General features: G+C 39.6%; 1 protein-coding gene and 1 long non-coding RNA gene across 3 annotated transcripts in view; one reads left to right on the forward strand and one right to left on the reverse strand.

Moving 5' to 3' along the window:
- METAP1 (methionyl aminopeptidase 1) overlaps nt 1-18225 on the forward strand; it is a 47215-nt gene extending 28990 nt beyond the window's left edge. For both annotated transcript variants that reach the window (XM_020901644.2, XM_020901645.2), the window contains exons 5-11: nt 500-591; nt 1340-1423; nt 4137-4275; nt 5769-5900; nt 8671-8814; nt 13649-13714; nt 16447-18225. In XM_020901644.2, coding sequence (XP_020757303.1) covers nt 500-591; nt 1340-1423; nt 4137-4275; nt 5769-5900; nt 8671-8814; nt 13649-13714; nt 16447-16610 — 821 coding nt within the window. In that variant the 3' untranslated portion in view covers nt 16611-18225. The remainder of the gene's footprint in view (nt 1-499; nt 592-1339; nt 1424-4136; nt 4276-5768; nt 5901-8670; nt 8815-13648; nt 13715-16446) is intronic.
- On the reverse strand, nt 13067-16552 carry LOC139030226 (uncharacterized). The gene is made up of 2 exons (XR_011482520.1): nt 16034-16552; nt 13067-15201 (listed from the first exon to the last, which is right to left on the reverse strand). It is a non-coding gene; the product is annotated as an uncharacterized lncRNA (long non-coding RNA).

The following is an 18225-nucleotide window of genomic DNA, read 5'->3' on the forward strand; positions in this document are numbered from 1 at the left end:
TGATCACAAGTTGCAGTTTGAAAAACACTGACTTAGGTTCCAGTTTTAAAAAATAAATGAGTGTAATTAATTCATCAGTTGTTGATATATACTTGCTATATAAGGAGATGATCATGAAAACACATATATTAATTATATGGTGCTATTCAAATGTAAATCATTTATTGACCTTATTAACACACTGTCTGTCAGATAATAAATATGCCATCTTGACTGATTTCTAATAAATCTGAAAATTTGTTCTTTAGAATTCTTCCTTCAGTTTGTTTAGCAAATTTCATGTTGAAAGTATTTTTTCAGAAACTCTACTTGGACCCTCCCATATTATACCATTGTGTGAAATAGACTTGACTATTATTTTATCATTGGGGAGTAATTATGTTTTTTTTTTTTTTTTTTTTTTTAATTTTTATTAGTTGGAGGCTAATTAAGTAATTATGTTTTTATATACTACATCTTTTTGTTCATTTTGGTTTTACTTAGTGATTTTCTTTTTCAGGAATGTCTGAATCTGAGCAAGCTCTTAAAGGTACTTCTCAGATTAAGTTACTCTCATCTGAAGATATAGAAGGGATGCGGCTCGTATGTCGGGTAAGAGTTTTCCCCTCCTCCTAGGCTAGGACTTGTTTAAGTAGTTATAACACATGAAGTCAATGATTTGCTCATGTACAAAGGTGGCAGATGTTACATAGTAAGACTGTGACTGGCCATACATATATATATATTTTTTTTTTTGAAAAAAAATTTTTATTAAGGTATAGTTGATTTACAATGTTGTAAGATTAATTTCTGCTGTATATCTCAGTGATTCAGTTATGTATACATTCTTTTTTATATTCTTTTCCATTATGTTTATTCCAGGATATTTAATATAGTTTCCTGTACTATGCAGTAGGACCCTGTTCTCCATCCATTCTTTATGTGATAGCTATTTGCTGTGGTTCTTTGATGAAAATCATTTATCTTATTGTTTTATTTCCCTCTCTTCTCCATTGTAGAATTGTGAGAAGCCTCAAACTTCATCACTTGATTATTGTTTAGATTACTTAAGGTGTACATTTTCACATAGAAATCAGTCAAATGTACTAATTAAACTATTTGCTAGTTAGACCAATTTTATTTATATGTTTACACAGACATACATACATGTTTATTAATGGGTATTAGAAATATGTTAGAAATACATGTAAATGGTTATAAAATAAAAATTCAGGATTATAATTTTCAAGGTGAGATTCATTTTGTCAGTACCCCATAAAATCTGAGTTAGTACAGAGGGTACAGATTTCTAATGCTACTTCATTTCTTCTTGAATGTATGAAGTGTTTCTCTCTTACAGCTTGCTAGAGAAGTATTGGACATTGCCGCTGGGATGATTAAACCAGGTGTAACTACTGAAGAAATAGATCATGCTGTACACTTAGTAAGAATTTTACTTTTATGCTTTAAGAATTTTTTTTATACTGTTAGATGTCTCAGACTTGTAAATAAAGTAAACCTAAGTTCTGAATATCTACGCTTGGCTAAAAACTTATTTGAAAGCAAATTTTTCACTTTGTTTCAAATATTAAAAAGTCTTCAACAGACATTATCCCATCTGTAAGTATCTGATATTGGGATCTGAGGTAAGCCCCAAGTACCTTGTTTCTGAAACCTCACATTTCATAACTTTTTAGTTTAGCTTTTACAAGATGATTAATTTTATTAGTGCTTTTAGGTAAATCATGCTACTGCGTGTGTCAAATATTCTGAAGTCAAAAAGAATATAACTTCTGAAACTAGTGGTAAAAAATGTTCCTTTTTTTTGTCTATTTATAATAACAAGGGTACAAAGAGACCAGACACATGTTTGTAGTAAATATAGTATAGGGATATTAAAAAAAAATTTTTTTTAAATTTAGTTTTTTTGACTGTGCTGTGCTGGGTCTTGGGTGCTGAGCACAGGCCTTCTCTGGCGCTGGCGAGCAGGAGGCTGCTCCGCTGCAGCGCACGGGCTCCCCGCTGCGGCGGCTCCTCTCGTGGAACTTGGACCCCAGGCGTGCAGGCTCAGTAGTGGTGCTGCCCGGGTTCACTTGTCTCATGGTGTGTGGGATCCTCCCGGACCAGTGATCGAACTCGTGTCCCCTGCTTTGGCAGGTAGATTCCTAACCACGAAACCACCAGGGAGGTCCCGGTATACTTCTTAAAAGAAAGATTGCTTATCCACCAAGGAGAGACCTTGAAGCCCTGTAGTAGATGAGTGCACACATGATATGGTTAGGTTGTTCATAACGGAAGAGCAGTAACTAGTTACTAAATCACGTGGAAGGCTAATTAACCCTGGTCTCCTAATCAAACAAATGCAAGTCATAAAACCTTCTAAATTAGGAAGTATTTTAAAGATATTTATGTCCACTACCTCTGTGAAGATGGTGGAACTGGTACTCTTTTACATGGTGATGGGATTTAAATCGGGACTATCCTTTTGGAAAGATATTTGACAATGTGTCTTGAGCTATGAAAATGTCTATAACATTTTTTTTATTTGAAATTATAAATCCTAATTTTGGGGTATTCAATATATTATAAAATATAGTTGACCCTTGAACAACATGGATTTGAGCTGCATGGGCCTTATATTTGAATTTTTTTCAGTAAATATATATATGTACTGTAAATATATTTTCTCTTATGATTTTTAAAATAATATTTTCTCTAACTTACTTTATTGTAAGAATGCAGTGTATAATACGTATAACATACAAAGTATGTGTTAATTTCTGTTTTTGGTAAGATCAGCCATAGTGTATTAGTAAAATTTGGGGGGCAGTCAAGTTTTATGTGGATTTTGGACTAGGCAGGGAGGGGCTCATTGTGCCCACTCACTGCCCCCACCCCCCACCTGCCATGGCCCAGGGTTGTATATGGTTATGCACCAGTAGCAGTTTGAATGCCTCCTATAGGCCAGGTACTGTTATGTGCTTCTTTTACCAACTCATCTCATCTCCCAGCAACTCTGATGTAGGTACTACTGTCATCTCTATTTTAGAGATTAGGAAACTGAGGCAGAGGGAGGTTAAGTTGCCCATGGTTATTCAACTTGAAAGTACTGGAGCTGGCATTTTTAGCCAACACAGTGTGCTTCTGTGTGTTCTTAACTACTATGTGTACTGCTGTGAGAATGATAGAAGCAGATTGTTAAAGGAAAAATGATAGGCATGTAGTTATTGGTTATAATATTTATAGTTGAAAAAACTGAATTTTCAGTAATAGTAGAATTACCAATAAAATTATAGTGCATTTCACAAACTGTATTTTAGGCAGCTGTTTAAAATTACTAGTCTGAAGACTGCGGTGATATGGAAAGAGAAATTATGTATGCCGTGACTACCATTGGATCAAAACATCCGAGTAACATAAGGCTTGCTTATGGAGAACTAGATCGTTTTCTTAGTGATTCCTTTGTTGTTCCTGCATAAATGTTGTTCCGTATGAATGTTCTGTATGAATGTCTCTGGAGATGCTTTGAGAGTGAAAGCATTAGTTGCTCTGTCGTGTCTGACTCTTAGTGACCCCATGGACGGCAGTACACCAGGAGTGCCAGTATACATGGAATTCACCATCCATGGAATTTTCCAGGCAAGAATCCTGGAGTGGGTAGCCATTCCCCTCTCCATGGGATCTTCCTGAACCAGGAATTGAACCCTGGTCTCCCACGTTGCAGGCAGATTGGCAGATTCTTAATTATTACTAGTACTCATTTTTTTGTTCATAGGGATAGAGGCATTTATATAAGAAGTTAAAATTAACTGTGCACATTAATATTTACTTTAATGTATTTTTCATAAGGAGTCAGTAATTCTAAAATAAATCTTCATATAATGACATATGTATATGTTTGTAAATAATTGTCATGCGTGAATTGCTTTTGCAATTATCAGTAAACTGGTTTGCTGACTGTTAGAAGCCCTACTGTTTGATATTAAAGGTAGTATCTACTATTATTTCTAAAATAAAATATTAAATAGGTTTTTCATTAGGAACATCTGTACAACAAATTTTTCCACATTTTTAAAATTTTAAAATCTGATTAATTGCATGCATACTAGCTTTTTCTTTTGCACATTCCAAATTACCCTATTTTTAATTTATTATAGGCATGCATTGCAAGAAATTGCTATCCTTCACCCCTGAATTATTATAATTTCCCGAAGTCTTGTTGTACTTCAGTGAATGAAGTGATTTGCCATGGAATTCCAGACAGACGGCCCTTGCAAGAAGGTGATATTGTTAATGGTAAGAAATGTGTGGCTTTTGTTCCTGTGAGCAAAGAAACAAGATTTTGGGAGCCTGATAGAGACTTGCATTTTCTTCACTTGTCTTTAACTTACTTTTTTTCATATTTAAAACTTAAATTTAAAATCTCTGGAAACCTATTTTGTGGTTTTCAGTTAACTGCTTTTAAGATACTTCTAATATAATGTGTTTGTTACAAGTTCTTTAATGCAGAACTTTAATATGTGACTGGTAAATGGAGGATGTCAGTGAAATGTGGAACTAATAATTGATTCAAGTGGGATTGTTTTTCTTACTCCTTTTAGTCCACTGTTACAGATAAATAGAATTTATTAGTAATATGTGAAAACCTTAAGAAAAAAGGCTCAAAATTCTGCAGAAGTACTGTCCTTGATGTTAAGAATTAAGAAGTTCAGAAAGTGGCTTTAGGGACCACTGTGTTAAGCTATTTTGGGAAACTGCGAGTGCAGAGAAAGAAGCTGCCAAGACAGTTCCGTCTGTAATTAAAAAATAAACTGATGAGTTAGGCTCCCCTCGATGATATTTTTAATATTGATGAACTTGGTTTGTTTAATAATCAGATACCTTCAAGAATCTATGTATCCAACAAGGGAGCATGAGCCCAAGTGTTAAAGGCTGCAGAGAATGGACCAGCTGTGATGCTGGCTGTGAATGGTAGTGGAGACTTGACTGACAGTTTTATCTGGATTGTTTTTGCTGCAGTTGGAGTATCAGTTTATAAAACTCCCTAGATTTTGAGAGGTCTGTCCAATGCTAATTTACATATAAGCTCTCTTTTTTTGCATTCATGCATATTATATGAGGTATTTCAGGAATGTGTGTGTTGTGCTAGAGCCAGTACACCTGTACTGTGATATTATAACTTGATTGAACATTTATGGTTTAAAAATACTAATTCAGTGTCCTCTTAAAGATACATTTAGCTTAGTGTAGCTTAGTGGTGTAGTGGTAACCTGTATTTTTAAATATGAAGACAGAGAAGTATGAATAGTCACAAATAAGTGAGGCAAATGAGTTTTTGAAAAATAATTGTAGAACAGTGTAAATGTTTCTGTTTATTGATTGAATAGGATGAGGAAAAACTTGTTAGAGATAATGAGAGAAAGCAGTATTTTCTGTTTAATGTCACAGTGCGGCAGAGTCCTTCGTTTAATGTTATTAACTTGGGTTATTGATCTTGCTGGAATGTATCCTGGGGGATAGATTATTCTTTTGCCATAAACGAGCTAAACGCTGCTCTAAGAGCATTGAAGCCCCATCGGGCTTGTGCTACGTGACCACGGACCTGTCCTCTACAGTGAGTTTAGGTGTATTATAGACAGGAAATATCTATTGGGTGTTAAGTTATTTATTGATTGGTGTTGCTTAGAAGTTATCTTCTTCATTAACCTGCTTGATTCTGTCATGTCGGCAAAACTTGAATTTTGAGATAAAAATGAATGTGGTCTTTATGTTTGCACATTCTTTTGCAGTGGACATCACTCTTTATCGGAATGGTTATCATGGGGACCTGAATGAGACATTTTTTGTTGGAGACGTGGATGAGGGAGCTCGGAAACTGGTTCAGACCACGTATGAGTGCCTGATGCAAGCCATTGACGCAGGTGAGGCTCAGTGCTGGGCACCCGCTGAAGCTGCTGAGTCGTGTGGGCCTCGAGCGACCTGTCACTGCACCATGCATGCCTTGTCCCTTCCAGCTGTGCTTCTGCCCTACCCGACTTAGCTTTGGGTCTGGCAGCAGTAGGTTTAAAGGTGACTTGAGAATCCCTTGAAGATGGACTGGATTATTGCTTTGTCTCGTCTATGATTTATCTTCCTTTTCATTGGCTGATAAATGGGGGAGAATGTGTGGATAGTTCTGGACTGTAACTTTTCTTCTACTTTGTAATTCTTTCGTAAGTGTTCTGTTCTCTTATTATAAAAACTGTAAGACTGCATCAGATTATGAGAGAAAAAAATGAGTGATTTTCCTTTATACTTGCCTCTCCTTTTTTTTTTTTTTAAATCTCTTTTCCAGAGGTGTCCACTTTTAACATTTAGGTTTTTTTCTCCACAGTACATTATTATGCATAACTGTATGTATGTGTTTAGTTAGGTTAAATGGAATCATAATATTTGTAGTATTCTGTAATTTAGTACTTTTTCAACTAATAATATCTTAGAGATCTTTCCATATTAGAATATGTACATACCTGCATGCATAGATCTATGCATTCTTTAAATTGCTTTATATTTTATTCCACGTTATAAAAATGTCTACAACTATTCTCCTACTGGATTTTGGTGTTTTCCAGATGTCTTGCTATTATAGTGAATAATGTCTTTGGTGAGGTGTATTTCTGTGGGATTTTTCTCAGACTGTGTCTGTCTTTGTTCATACAAACAGTTCATCCATGGTTTTTAAAAATTTATGCAATATCTTGTGAGGAAAGAGAAAGAAAGGCTTGTTGCAAATGTAAACAGACTATTAGAAGGACAGTTTGAGGGCAAACAACTCTTCAGTTGAAATCCATAGCATTTCAGCATTATTGGTCCATGTATTATCCAGCCCTGCCTCCACTATTAAATAGATCTGATGTATCATCTACACTGTATAGGACAGGACAGGGTTCTTAGGCAAACAGAGGAGATGATGTAATTTTTACTAATAAAGTCAGAGGAATGAAAAATGAAAGCATGTGATTATATATCAGCATGTGAGATTTTCCTTTCCTTTTCATTCAGTGTTGATTATACTTGAAAACTTTGATATTCACAGTGGATTGTGAGATGAGAACTTTAATATTTAGTATCTTATTTTGGAAGCTTTAGGTTTAAATAATTTTTAGAGTTTCTGTGTTCAATATTTATATCCCTTTTGCTTTTCTATGAGTTGATCGAAATAACCAGATAGCTGGAATGTTGTTTTACAAAGTCGCAGGAATGAAACTTGCCAAGGAACCGAAATCTTTAGAACAGTAGACAGCCAAGAGTAGAAGTTGGCTAATCTCTGGGAAGTGCTGTTAAGTCCTGTGTATGGATCATTCCTGTCTGTTGTTTCCTGATAATTTGACTGCCCACCCTGGTTCAGAGCTCTGGAGAGTTGAACCAGCTGTGAAATTAGCTTTCCAGAATAGGGCTCCTCAGCCTGCACGTCTGGCGTTGAGTCTGCAGATACGCTGTCGTGGGGGCCTGTCCTATGTACCACAGGAGGCTCAGCAGCATGCCTGGTCTCTCCTCGCTGGAGGCCGGTTGCACCACCTCTCCAGGTTGTAATGGTCACAAAAACGTCTCCAGATTCTATGAAGTGCACCCCTGGGACCAGAATGGCCTCTGGCTTGAGAATTAGGGAGAAGTCTCCATTCTCACACTGCATCATTATTGTTGTACAGGTATTTCCTTTATTGTGTGTGCAGCATGGGTTAAAATTTTGCTTTCCTCCCTGCTGACGGGCTGGTAAGAAGGCTTGGGTGGGAATGGAAGAAAATCATTGTGCAAGTCAGCATGTTCCTCAGAAATTGTTAATTTCCCCTGCCCCACCTCCCAATGGTCCATATGGTTAAGAGCAAGTAAATGTTATGAAAATGATTCCTTAAGCCATTTGCCCAGAAATGTGATTGGCTGGAGAGGATATGGTGTGTCTGAACCTCAGGTTGGAAATGAACCGGCAGAGAAGGAGACTGTAGGGAGGGGGGACCCCCAGTACCGTGGCTGGACCCCCCACGAGTCCAGCAGAGCCCAAATCCTGGGGTCCCAGTGCTAGGAGTGCCGTAGCAGCAATAAGAACCCCTTCTTCTGGTTTTTATTTAAACAATGGTGAAAGTCATGAAAAGTAAACAGGGCAGGAAGTATATAGTGAGAAGTACCTTTCTACATTCCTACTCCTAAGATTTTCTTGAGAGGCAAATGAACAATTTGAGAACCACTTATATGGGGATAAAGATGCCCAGGGGAAGCAATTCTTTGAAAAGTCGACCAGACTGAAACTAAAGAGAGGTCAGTTTCCTTTATGAATGTTCCTTTTTCTCCTGATGCTCTTTATTCTCTTATCTCTCCTGCTCGCTTTAATGGAAAAGCCCGCTGACCTTAGAGAAGGTGAGGAAGAGAAGTGTGTTTTCCAATCTCTTTGTTCAGAGAGCAAGTGGTGGCTCTCCCAGCCGCTGACTCTGCACAGACCCTCCTCTTCTGCAGCAAAGGAGGAACCAGGTGCTGCTGGCTTGATGCTCAGCTTCATCATTTCCCGGCAGTCTAGCCTCTCTGAGCTTCGGTTTCCTCATCTTGAAAGTCTTACTTGTAGGCGTGTAAAACCAGAATGGTTCCTGGCATAGACAGTGATTGCTTAGTAATTATCAGTTATTCTTTCTTTTTGCCACGAGTCTTCTCTTTTCCTTTCAGTAAAGCCTGGTGTTCGATACAGAGAATTGGGAAACATTATTCAGAAGCACGCACAAGCCAATGGATTTTCAGTTGTTCGAAGTTACTGTGGGCATGGAATCCACAAGCTTTTTCATACAGCCCCCAATGTACCCCACTACGCCAGTAAGTACTGTCCAAAGAGTTTGTATTGGCTAACTTTATTTAGCAGATCTTTGTTCCCAAACATTTAACAGGACCCACTGTTTTGCATCTATTGGAATAATCCATTAGCTGTTATAAATAGCTCCCCAAAATGTGTATGCTCTGCACATATCTGGCTCTTAATAGTCCAAAGCCTGTGTGTTTGGTCACTGTTGGGGGTGGATGGAACAGTTATTCTTTGATGCAGGCTCTTGTCACTTTCAATGCATAGCTTTCAGGGTCACTTTGGGGGTTCCCTTTCTGATCTTACAGATATTGGGGAGGAGGGGAGAAGCATGGAAGGGTATGCTTGGGAAGTTTTAGTGGGCCAACGTGGACTTGGCATAAATCACTTACATTTACTTTTCATTGGCAGGAATTCAGTCATATGGCTACACTAACTGCAGGGGAGGTAGGGAAATGTGATCTAGCTGAGTACCCTGGAAGAAAAGGAAAATAGTAATTTTGGTGAATAGCCAACACTCCCTGCCACATGTATTCTGACTCCTTAGATGAAATTGATTCCGCTAAGTTTGATTTGAGTTCTTAATACATGTCAGATACTGTGTTCTTTGTTGATATAAATAGAGGAGAATAGACAAAGTATCCTTTCCTCAAATTGAGTGCTGTCTAATAGATTAACAAGGAAGTATTGGATGATTAGTTTTACAGAACCTTTTCTCTTGAAGAGATAAGACACATGGGAGTAAGTTTGTTATTTAGTACTGGAAATGAAAGCTGTCCACATTAGGTAACGTAAGAAGGAATTTAATAAATATAGAGGAGCCACTGCTATGTAGAGACTTTTATATACCTTCTTGGGCTTAGGTTTGCTCGTATATACAATATCAGGGAATGGTACCTACTCTGGAACTGTTACTAGAATTAAGTGAGATCTTGCTTGGAAAGCACTTAAAGTTAACTTTTAGAATGACGATGCTGATGATGGTGATGATTTATGTTATCTCGTTTGTGCATCACAACTCTGAATAATTTCTTAGCTCTCTTTTTAAAAAGCGGAGTCTGTGCTTAGGGAACTGATTTACTTAAGTCCACACAAACTAGTGAATAAATGTCAGGGGTAGGATTGGTACCTGGGTTCTGTCTGCCTTTCGGGAGTCAGTCTTTGCCTTGCTGCCTAGTAAGGATGTGAGCAGTTTGGCTCTGAGTCTTGTGGGAGAAATAAAGAATGAGATTTTGGTTTGCTGGAGAAGATGCAGAAGAGCATTCCACATGGTGGGGAAGCATGGATAGGTGCTTCAGGTTGAGACAGACTGAACAGAGACGATAAGTTTGGGCTAAGAGTTACGTGTGAGCCAGAAATGGGCAGTGCCAGATGGAAGATATCTGACTTCATTTTTAAGGAATGCAGAACATTTCTTGGCAGAAGAATGGCAAGGTGAAGTTGCTGTTTTGAGAAGATAAATTTAGCAATGGTGCCTGGGATGTATTGCAAGTGTGAGCTAGCCAGGCTTGTCAGCCTAATGCACAGTTGTTTCCGTAAATCCAGGTGTGAAGTGGTAAAATCCAAGACATCGATAGTTGTGACGAGAAAGGGAAACGAGTGAGAAACCTCTCAACAGGAGAAGCTAGAGAAGTCACTTAAGCACAGCTTTTGATATAAATCAGTAAGCGTTTATTAGCAGACCACAGGGTCTTTTTTATTTCAGCTGGAATTGTGCGCAAAGTAAAAGCTAGCAATAGATAATAAGTAGCCAACTTTGTTCCTTCCTGCTAAGCCCTATGGTCACTTATTGTGTGTTCCCTTTAACAGAGTGGAAGTAGCTATTCTGATGACAGTGCTGTGTGCCACACGTGTGCATGCTTGTGTTTTGCCTGTGGGAGAAGTGTGGGCAAGGGAGAGAATGAGAAAAGCACCCTTACTTGCAGAGGTAACAGACTCAGGTTTAGGTATGGCTTGGATAGAGAGAGGCTTTACTTACTTATTTGAATTTTGTTGGGACATAGATTCATAGTGTGCTAGTGTCCGGTGTGCAGCGGAGAGGCTCAGTTAATGCTGCTGTTTAGTCGCCAGGTCGTGTCTGACTCGTCTGCGACCCCCTGGACTGTAGCCCGCCAGGCTCCTCTGTCCATGGGATTTCCCAGGCAAGAATGCTGGGGTGGGTTGCCATCTCCTTCTCCAGGGGATCTCCCTGACCCAGGGATCAAACTGGCATCTCCTGCTTGGCAGGCGGATTCTTTACCATTGAGCCACCAAGGGCACAGTAAAGTCAATCAGTTATACATACATCCACTCACTTTTAGGATTCTTTCCCCATGCAGGTCATTGCAGGGTGTTGAGGAGAGTTCCCTATGCTGGGCAGTAGATTCTTACTAGTAATCTGTTTTCTACGTAGTGGGTATATGTCATGCAGAGAGATTTTTTAAAGGAAATAAAATTTATGGGAGAAGGAGATACAGGTCAGTGATGATAGTGTCAGCACAGTATGGCTCCACTGATAGACAAGATATCTCTTGAGTTTCATGTTAAGCTGCTTAATTAGAAATAAACAATTCTGAAGAAAGAAACAAGGACCCATGTATACTTCATTTCATCCACTTTGCTGTATTTATGAAAAGTCAAGTGTTATCGGGTTAAAATAAAACATGTTGTGGTCTCTTTAGGGAAACATTAAAGGAAGCTACTGGAGTCTTTGTACAGCAGAGGCTTTTGAATGTAAATGATCCCTTCTTTGACTTGTAACTCCGTATTCCTAAGCAACTGAGCGTGAAACCAGGAAATTGTTGTTTCACTTCCCTGCACATCCTGTATAAAAGAGATCTTTGTTAAGATGAGCACTAATGTGCTTCCTTATCATTGTGGTTTGGAAGTGAAGGTGGTACTGCCCTACCTGAGAATATATATCACGGTAGTGGTGTGAGGCAGACGGTAGAGCAGGTGCACGTTTTTGTAGACGTCCTCAGCAGTATTATCTGCTGTAGTGTAGACACTCAGATGATGTGTTTGTTGAGTGAGCTGTGTTGAGAAACTGAAACCATGAGTCAGTGAGCTGGAAACTGTTAACTTCCTGAAGAGTGAATCAGTGGCGGAAACAGGAGAACTTGGCTTCTCTTCATCAGCGCCGTCCAGCGGAGTTATATATGAGGCACAGAGGTTACACCAAGGACTTCTCTGGTAGCTGGGACGGAAAAGCGTCTGCCTCCAGTGCAGACGGAGGAGCCCGGTAGGCTACAGTCCAGGGTGTCGCAGAGAGTCGGACACGACTGAGAGACTTCATTTTCTGTTTCACCGTCCATGTAATACTAAAACTTCTTGTCATATTCAAAAGTAAGAAACAAATAGAGTTAATTTTATATTTTATTTAATCTATTACATTAAAAATATTAGCATTTCAGCATTTAGTCAGTGTAAATTACCAATCATTGAGATACAGTGCATGCTTTTTTTGTCTTTGAAATCGGCATATGTTTTACATGTACATTCTGACTTGCCACTTTCCAAGTGTTTAGCCTCGTGCGCCCAGGTGCTGGCTGTATCGGCCAGTACAGTGCTTGATTCTTTTATCCATTTTTATTTCTGTGATACTGCACTGACTATTTTGACATCCCCAAGGGCATATGACCAAGTCTGTATATGCAGTAAATTGCATGTCGTTTGGAGGGAAAGTTCATGAAATTAGAGATAAAAAGTCAAAATTATTTTTTGCCCCTCAGATTTTTATAATAATTTAGAAACTCCTGATTTGGAATCTGTAGGTTGTTTATTTTGGCAATACCTAAGATAGTGGAAAGCAGCATGATTGCTGTTCACAAGGAAAGATGTGCAGGAATGTAAACGTGAGGGTGAAGGTAGAACAAACCTAGGCAGAGCTGTTGAATAGAATCAGCCTGTTGAATAGACCCAGTGGACACGTTGGTCACGATCTGCAAGCACAGCAATCTTACCAGGAAAGCCTGAAAGCCGATGCTCTCGCCACCTGGTGGTCAGGCAGACAAAGTGCAGCCAGCCGTTTACTGATGCTCTTAGCAGCTCTTGATTTTTATTCTGAAAGTTAACTTGTTCTCCATTTTTGAGATTGTCTAAAAAGACCTGTACCTCTTTCAAATTTTTGGCCTATTTGGGGAGATGGCAAGTCTGGACACTTAACAATTGAGTTTCTTATGATGATCCTGAAGAATATGTATTGGCAAACTTGGACAAAATAGGAGGGAGAAATGGAAATTTTGTTTCCAGTAAAAAAAGGAATAATCCTGCCAGCATTAAAAAAAAGTAGGTTAGTATGCAAGGTTTTTTTTTTTTTTTTTTTCCCTTCCCAAGATAAGACAGTTTCCAAAACTTTAAAAAATGGTACAGTTGTTTCCATGGGCCGTGCCCCTACCTCCACCCCCACATCCACACCCACTCCTGTCCCAACCAGGAGATTCGCAACTTCTTGCATGGTCTGAAATATCTTGTTCTCCTTTATACTGTCACACTTGGATAAGTGTGGAACTTTGTTGGTTACATAATTGCTATTCTAACCCTGCTATAACATAAACGGAGGTACTTCTGCTTTCATAGAAGGACTAACTCCATCTGAAATCCAGTCTAGGGCATCTCTGTATTTTCCTAGAGAAAACATAAACAAAATGAAGTATGCCTAGGACAATATCTGCCACAGAGTAGGTGGTTTTCAGAGCACCCCTGTTTGCTGAATGATCTACTTTAAGAAAGGGGAGTCAGGAGAGGAGAAATTCATTAATATAAGAATCACTCATGGGAATGTAAGTTGTGTACTTTTTCCAGGGAAGTGTTTAACAATATGCTGTAGGTTTTTTGCTGTGTTCTGAGATTTTTTTTTTTCTTTAATTTCAGAAAATAAAGCAGTTGGAGTGATGAAGGCTGGTCATGTATTTACAATTGAGCCAATGATTTGTGAAGGTGAGGAAAAATGGATGCTGTAACAGTCTATAATTGAATTTTTATTTATGTTTGGTTACTCCTGATCAGATTAGTAGTCTGCTTGGTTTTGCTTCGTTTCCACTCCCTGTCCCCTCTTGACCTTGATTCAGTATCATGGAGAGAACTGAAAATTGTAACTGGTGGCAGGAAGGCAGGACTTTCTCCATGGTGATTCGTCTGCTGTTAGTAGATGCTGAAGTACTTGAATCCTGGTCCCTTTTCGTAAAGCTTCTGTCAAAGGGTGTATTGTAATAATTGGTTGTCTCCATCAATCAGGGCAGTGTGGAAATTGTTGCGTGTCTTGGTGTGGGTGAGAAAGAGGGGCGAAAAGGAAATTAGAGCCATTTTTTTTTTTTTGAGGCAGACACAGTTATTTAATTCTCCACAACCTATGAGGTAGGTGCTGTCCCCATTATCCATGAGAACAAACTGATTTTTGAAGAGGTTAAGTGCCCAGAGTCACTTAGCTAGTTATGTAGCAGAATTTGTGGGACTCTAAAGTCAGGCATGCGCTGTTCTGCCTCTTCAGGGTCTGGACTTTGGTCAGCAGGTGCCGTCATCACACAGCTGCTGTGGAGAAAGCCCAGCCCAGACATGCTTCGCGCTGGCAGTTTTATGTCCCTGCTGTTGTTGACCGCTGTGACAGGCACATGACAGCCATGATTGGGGTCTTGACTCGAGCCCTCACTGAGGCTGTCGGAGTAATAACCGGGGCCTCCTTCACCAGCTGTCTGTTGGGATTAGGGGATGCAGAGTGAGGCAGCAGTTGTAGACCTCTTGCGTCCTGTCCCCTGTGTTAGTGGGGTCCCCTCAGGATCCTTCCTGTCTTTTTTATAACCTAATCTTCAGAGTGATACCTCATGACTTCTACCAGATTTTCTTCCTTAGAAGTGAGTCATTAAACCCAGTCCACACTGAAGGGAAGCACTCGAGGTTGTTTTGAAGGCTGCCATCTTAACCTGATCCTTTGTTCCCTTTTCTGTAAAATGGAAGTTACAACCTTTATCTTTGATCTGAATGCCCAGGGCTGTGGTAAGAATTAAGTGAGATGATTTGTATTAACACAAAGTACCTTTAAAGGGTTCTACAAATGTAAGATACTGTTTTTGTCACTCCCCAGAAGAATGGTGACCGTGTATAAGCAACTGCAAGATAAGTAAGTATGATGGCAGAGAAAGGCAAGGACAAGGAGGGGAAAGTGTATTTTGGTTATGTACCTGTTTTCATGAACAGGCACTTGCCTTCCCTGGTGGCTCAGGCAGTAAAGCATCTGCCTACAATTCAGGAGACCCAGGTTCAATTCCTGGGTCAGGAAGATCTCCTGGAGAAGGCAGTGGCAACCCACTCCAGTATTCTTGCCTGGAAAATCCCATGGACGGAGGAACCTGGTAGGCTACAGTCCATGGGGTTGCAAAAGGTTGGACACGACTGAGCGACTTCACCTCTTTACTTCAGAGTGGTGTTTCCTGGAGTAAGCAAATAACACTGTGTTGAGCTGGTTCAGATAATCATCAAATTACAACAGATATACTTCAGTGTAACTAAGCCAAGCTAAATCCCAGCTCCATAGTGGGAAGTGTCTAATTCAAAGAGGAATTTCCTCAGAACAGTAGTCAAATATAGTTGACTTGACATTAGTAAAGAATCTGCCTCAGTAGATAACAGTAAAATTAAAGAAGTATTAATGTTTTAAATCCATTTGTGGAAAGATCATTCATTACATTGAAAACTATCTATTCATTCATTGTTAGATGGTTGACAGAGCATGAGTTAACTTTCATTAAGCTGCCTCATATTTTCTTCTTAAACTGGGATTTAATGTTGCAGAAGTAGGTTACCTCACTACTTTATACTCTGGGATTTGTCTGAGGCAGTAAGATCTAATGTTTGATAAAGAGTATTCAAAATAAAGAATATTATTTTTTAACACCTAATTTGGAGACAGGAACATCTCTCTATGCTATTTTAGTAGTGTCTGGAATTGTAGAACCTTGTAATTCCGCTGCTGTCTTCCCTGCTCTACATCTCACGCCCATTTTCTCTTTTTCTCATTTTCCTTCATTGTCTCCCAGCTTCTTTCACTGTCATTTCCTTTCTAACCCATTCTGCCTCAACATAATTTTTAAATTCTCTTGCCAAACTCCTATTTCTTTCTCTTTGCCCTCTTTCTGGTTACATGGGTGTGGCCTACAATATAATCTATTCTCACCATTTATGTGCCTGCCACTTAAAAGTTACACAGGGAAAAAGAAAAAGTTACACAGGAATTAAATGCTATAATAAAGTATAAAAAGTTACCTTATTTCCTTCACAATATACGCTGGCCATGGTTTAGTCCGATGCCAAAGTTACATCAGGAGAGAGGTCAATTCTTCAATGTAGTCCTGGGGTGAGTGGTAATCAGTCCGTTTACAAAAAGGAAACTGAGCACCTTTAGTTTGGAAATAGCGTCTTCATTCAGTAGTTGAGAAGGACGCAAAATGTTGTCAAATTTAGACATTATTATTGCTTCATTGAACTGAAGACCAAAATGAAGTTGGAAAGGCTTTAGCTTAAACAGATGACGTGCACAGGAATCTTAATAATGAGTTGTAAAATTAGTTTTCTGAGCTACCCAAGGATAGAGGAGCACGGGCAAGTACACTTCCCTAGAGTGTACTTAGAAAACGGACTGAGTAGCAGAATTAAGAGATGGCGTTTGTTCGTTTCAGGCGGATGGCAGGATGAAACCTGGCCAGATGGCTGGACGGCGGTGACGAGAGATGGGAAGCGATCAGCCCAGTTCGAGCACACTCTGCTGGTCACGGACACGGGCTGTGAGATCCTGACCCGGCGGCTTGATAGCGCGCAGCCTCACTTCACGTCCCAATTTTAATTTCCCCTGAGACGGCACATCTCACTTATACATTCTGGCCGTACTCCACATTTTATTGAGAGTACAGAACGGAAGAGGAAATTTTTTTATGACTTGTTTTGTTTTGACTATCGATAAGGAAGGACTACAACATCCGACATGTGTCCTCAGGAACTTGTCTTGGGTCTGAAAAGGCCAAGAAGAATAAAGGAAGCATTTCTCAACTCCCCCCACCACCACCCCAACATCTCTGCACCCCTGTTTTCCTTCCTTGCCCTTTGAGCACTTTTACTTAAACCTGCTTCTAGTTGCTTCTGTTACTGCCACCACTGGGCCAGCACCGCCAGCTGCTTTCCAGGTGAGTGCTGGAGAGGAGAATCCTTGAGACTTCTGCGACATACGTTGCTCCCAATTTTTTTTTTTTTAATATTATGTATGTGTGGAAGTATATACGTATACATTTTAAATTCCATGTATGTAATTACTAAATACTATGTGACCTGGGGTTTGTGCTCATTCTGCCCTGATGGGGTTCTGTGCTGTCATAAACAGACCCATTGTTTGCAGTGATTTAATTCCCAGCTGGAAATTGGCTTCCCTCCTCCCCCTGCTGATTCTTTACGCTTATAATTGTGCGTAAGAAAGCACTCGGTCAGTGAGACCCTTTAGTGTGGGCTCTGTGTGAGTGAATGCATGTGGCAAAATCCACTTTGGACAAACGTCATCAGGTTTTTAAAAGTCGAGTTTATGGCAGAAACAGCTATGCCCCAAGTGGAGGCTGGCTGTTGCAGAGAATGACATTTTTGTAATATGTGGCTATTTCAGACCTCTGTTTGGTCATTATGGGAGGAAAAATGCTCCCTTCCCCTCTCTGTCCTACTTCAAGGGCATACCTTGGAAAGATACTCAGAGAAGGCTGGAGGTTGCAATGTGGAAGTTGGGGGAGAGAGTTCTGAAGCCTCTCCAGCAGGGAGCAGAGTCTGGAAGTGCTGACGTCTGGCACAGCTGGTGGTGGGGCGGAAGGACATCTCTGGAGGTTGGACAGTTCCCTTGGAGTAGGGATGCACTGTCCTGGGTGTGCTGAAATCACACTTCTCCTTTACACAGTTGGGAACCTCATTAGAAATGGCCTTCGTCTCCCAGCATCTGTGCTCCTTTCAGTAGTTCAGTCCCAGGTGGGAGAGTATCCAGTGAAGACAGGTCAGTCATTGTCACCGGAGAACACTTGATTCCGGGTGTCTGGAGACTGTGCGACGGTAATTTCATTCCACGGACATGCCACACTTGTGAGAGACATCTTTCCTAGAGTGCCTCGGACCTTTATTGCTTTAAAGGAATTACGATAATGTTTTCATTACTTCTTATTTTAATGACTTAGTAATGTGGCTGAATCTGGTATAGACTTTTGGGGGTATGTGTGTGAAGTTTTTTATCAAACTGTAATATTTGTGAATGGAATGCCTTGCAATATAAATGTTAATATAATGTGTAAAGGGAGATTAAAAAGTTCGAATGATTATTCTGCCACATGGTCTTTAACTTTGCTGCATTTTGTTTGGGATTTTAGAAAGAAGTGGTGGGAATAGGGTGGCTGATTTCACCATCTAAAATAAACTCTTGACTATTTGAGTAAAAA

The sequence above is a fragment of the Odocoileus virginianus genome, chromosome 21 (genome assembly GCF_023699985.2).
Source record: "Odocoileus virginianus isolate 20LAN1187 ecotype Illinois chromosome 21, Ovbor_1.2, whole genome shotgun sequence".
NCBI lineage: Eukaryota > Metazoa > Chordata > Mammalia > Artiodactyla > Cervidae > Odocoileus > Odocoileus virginianus.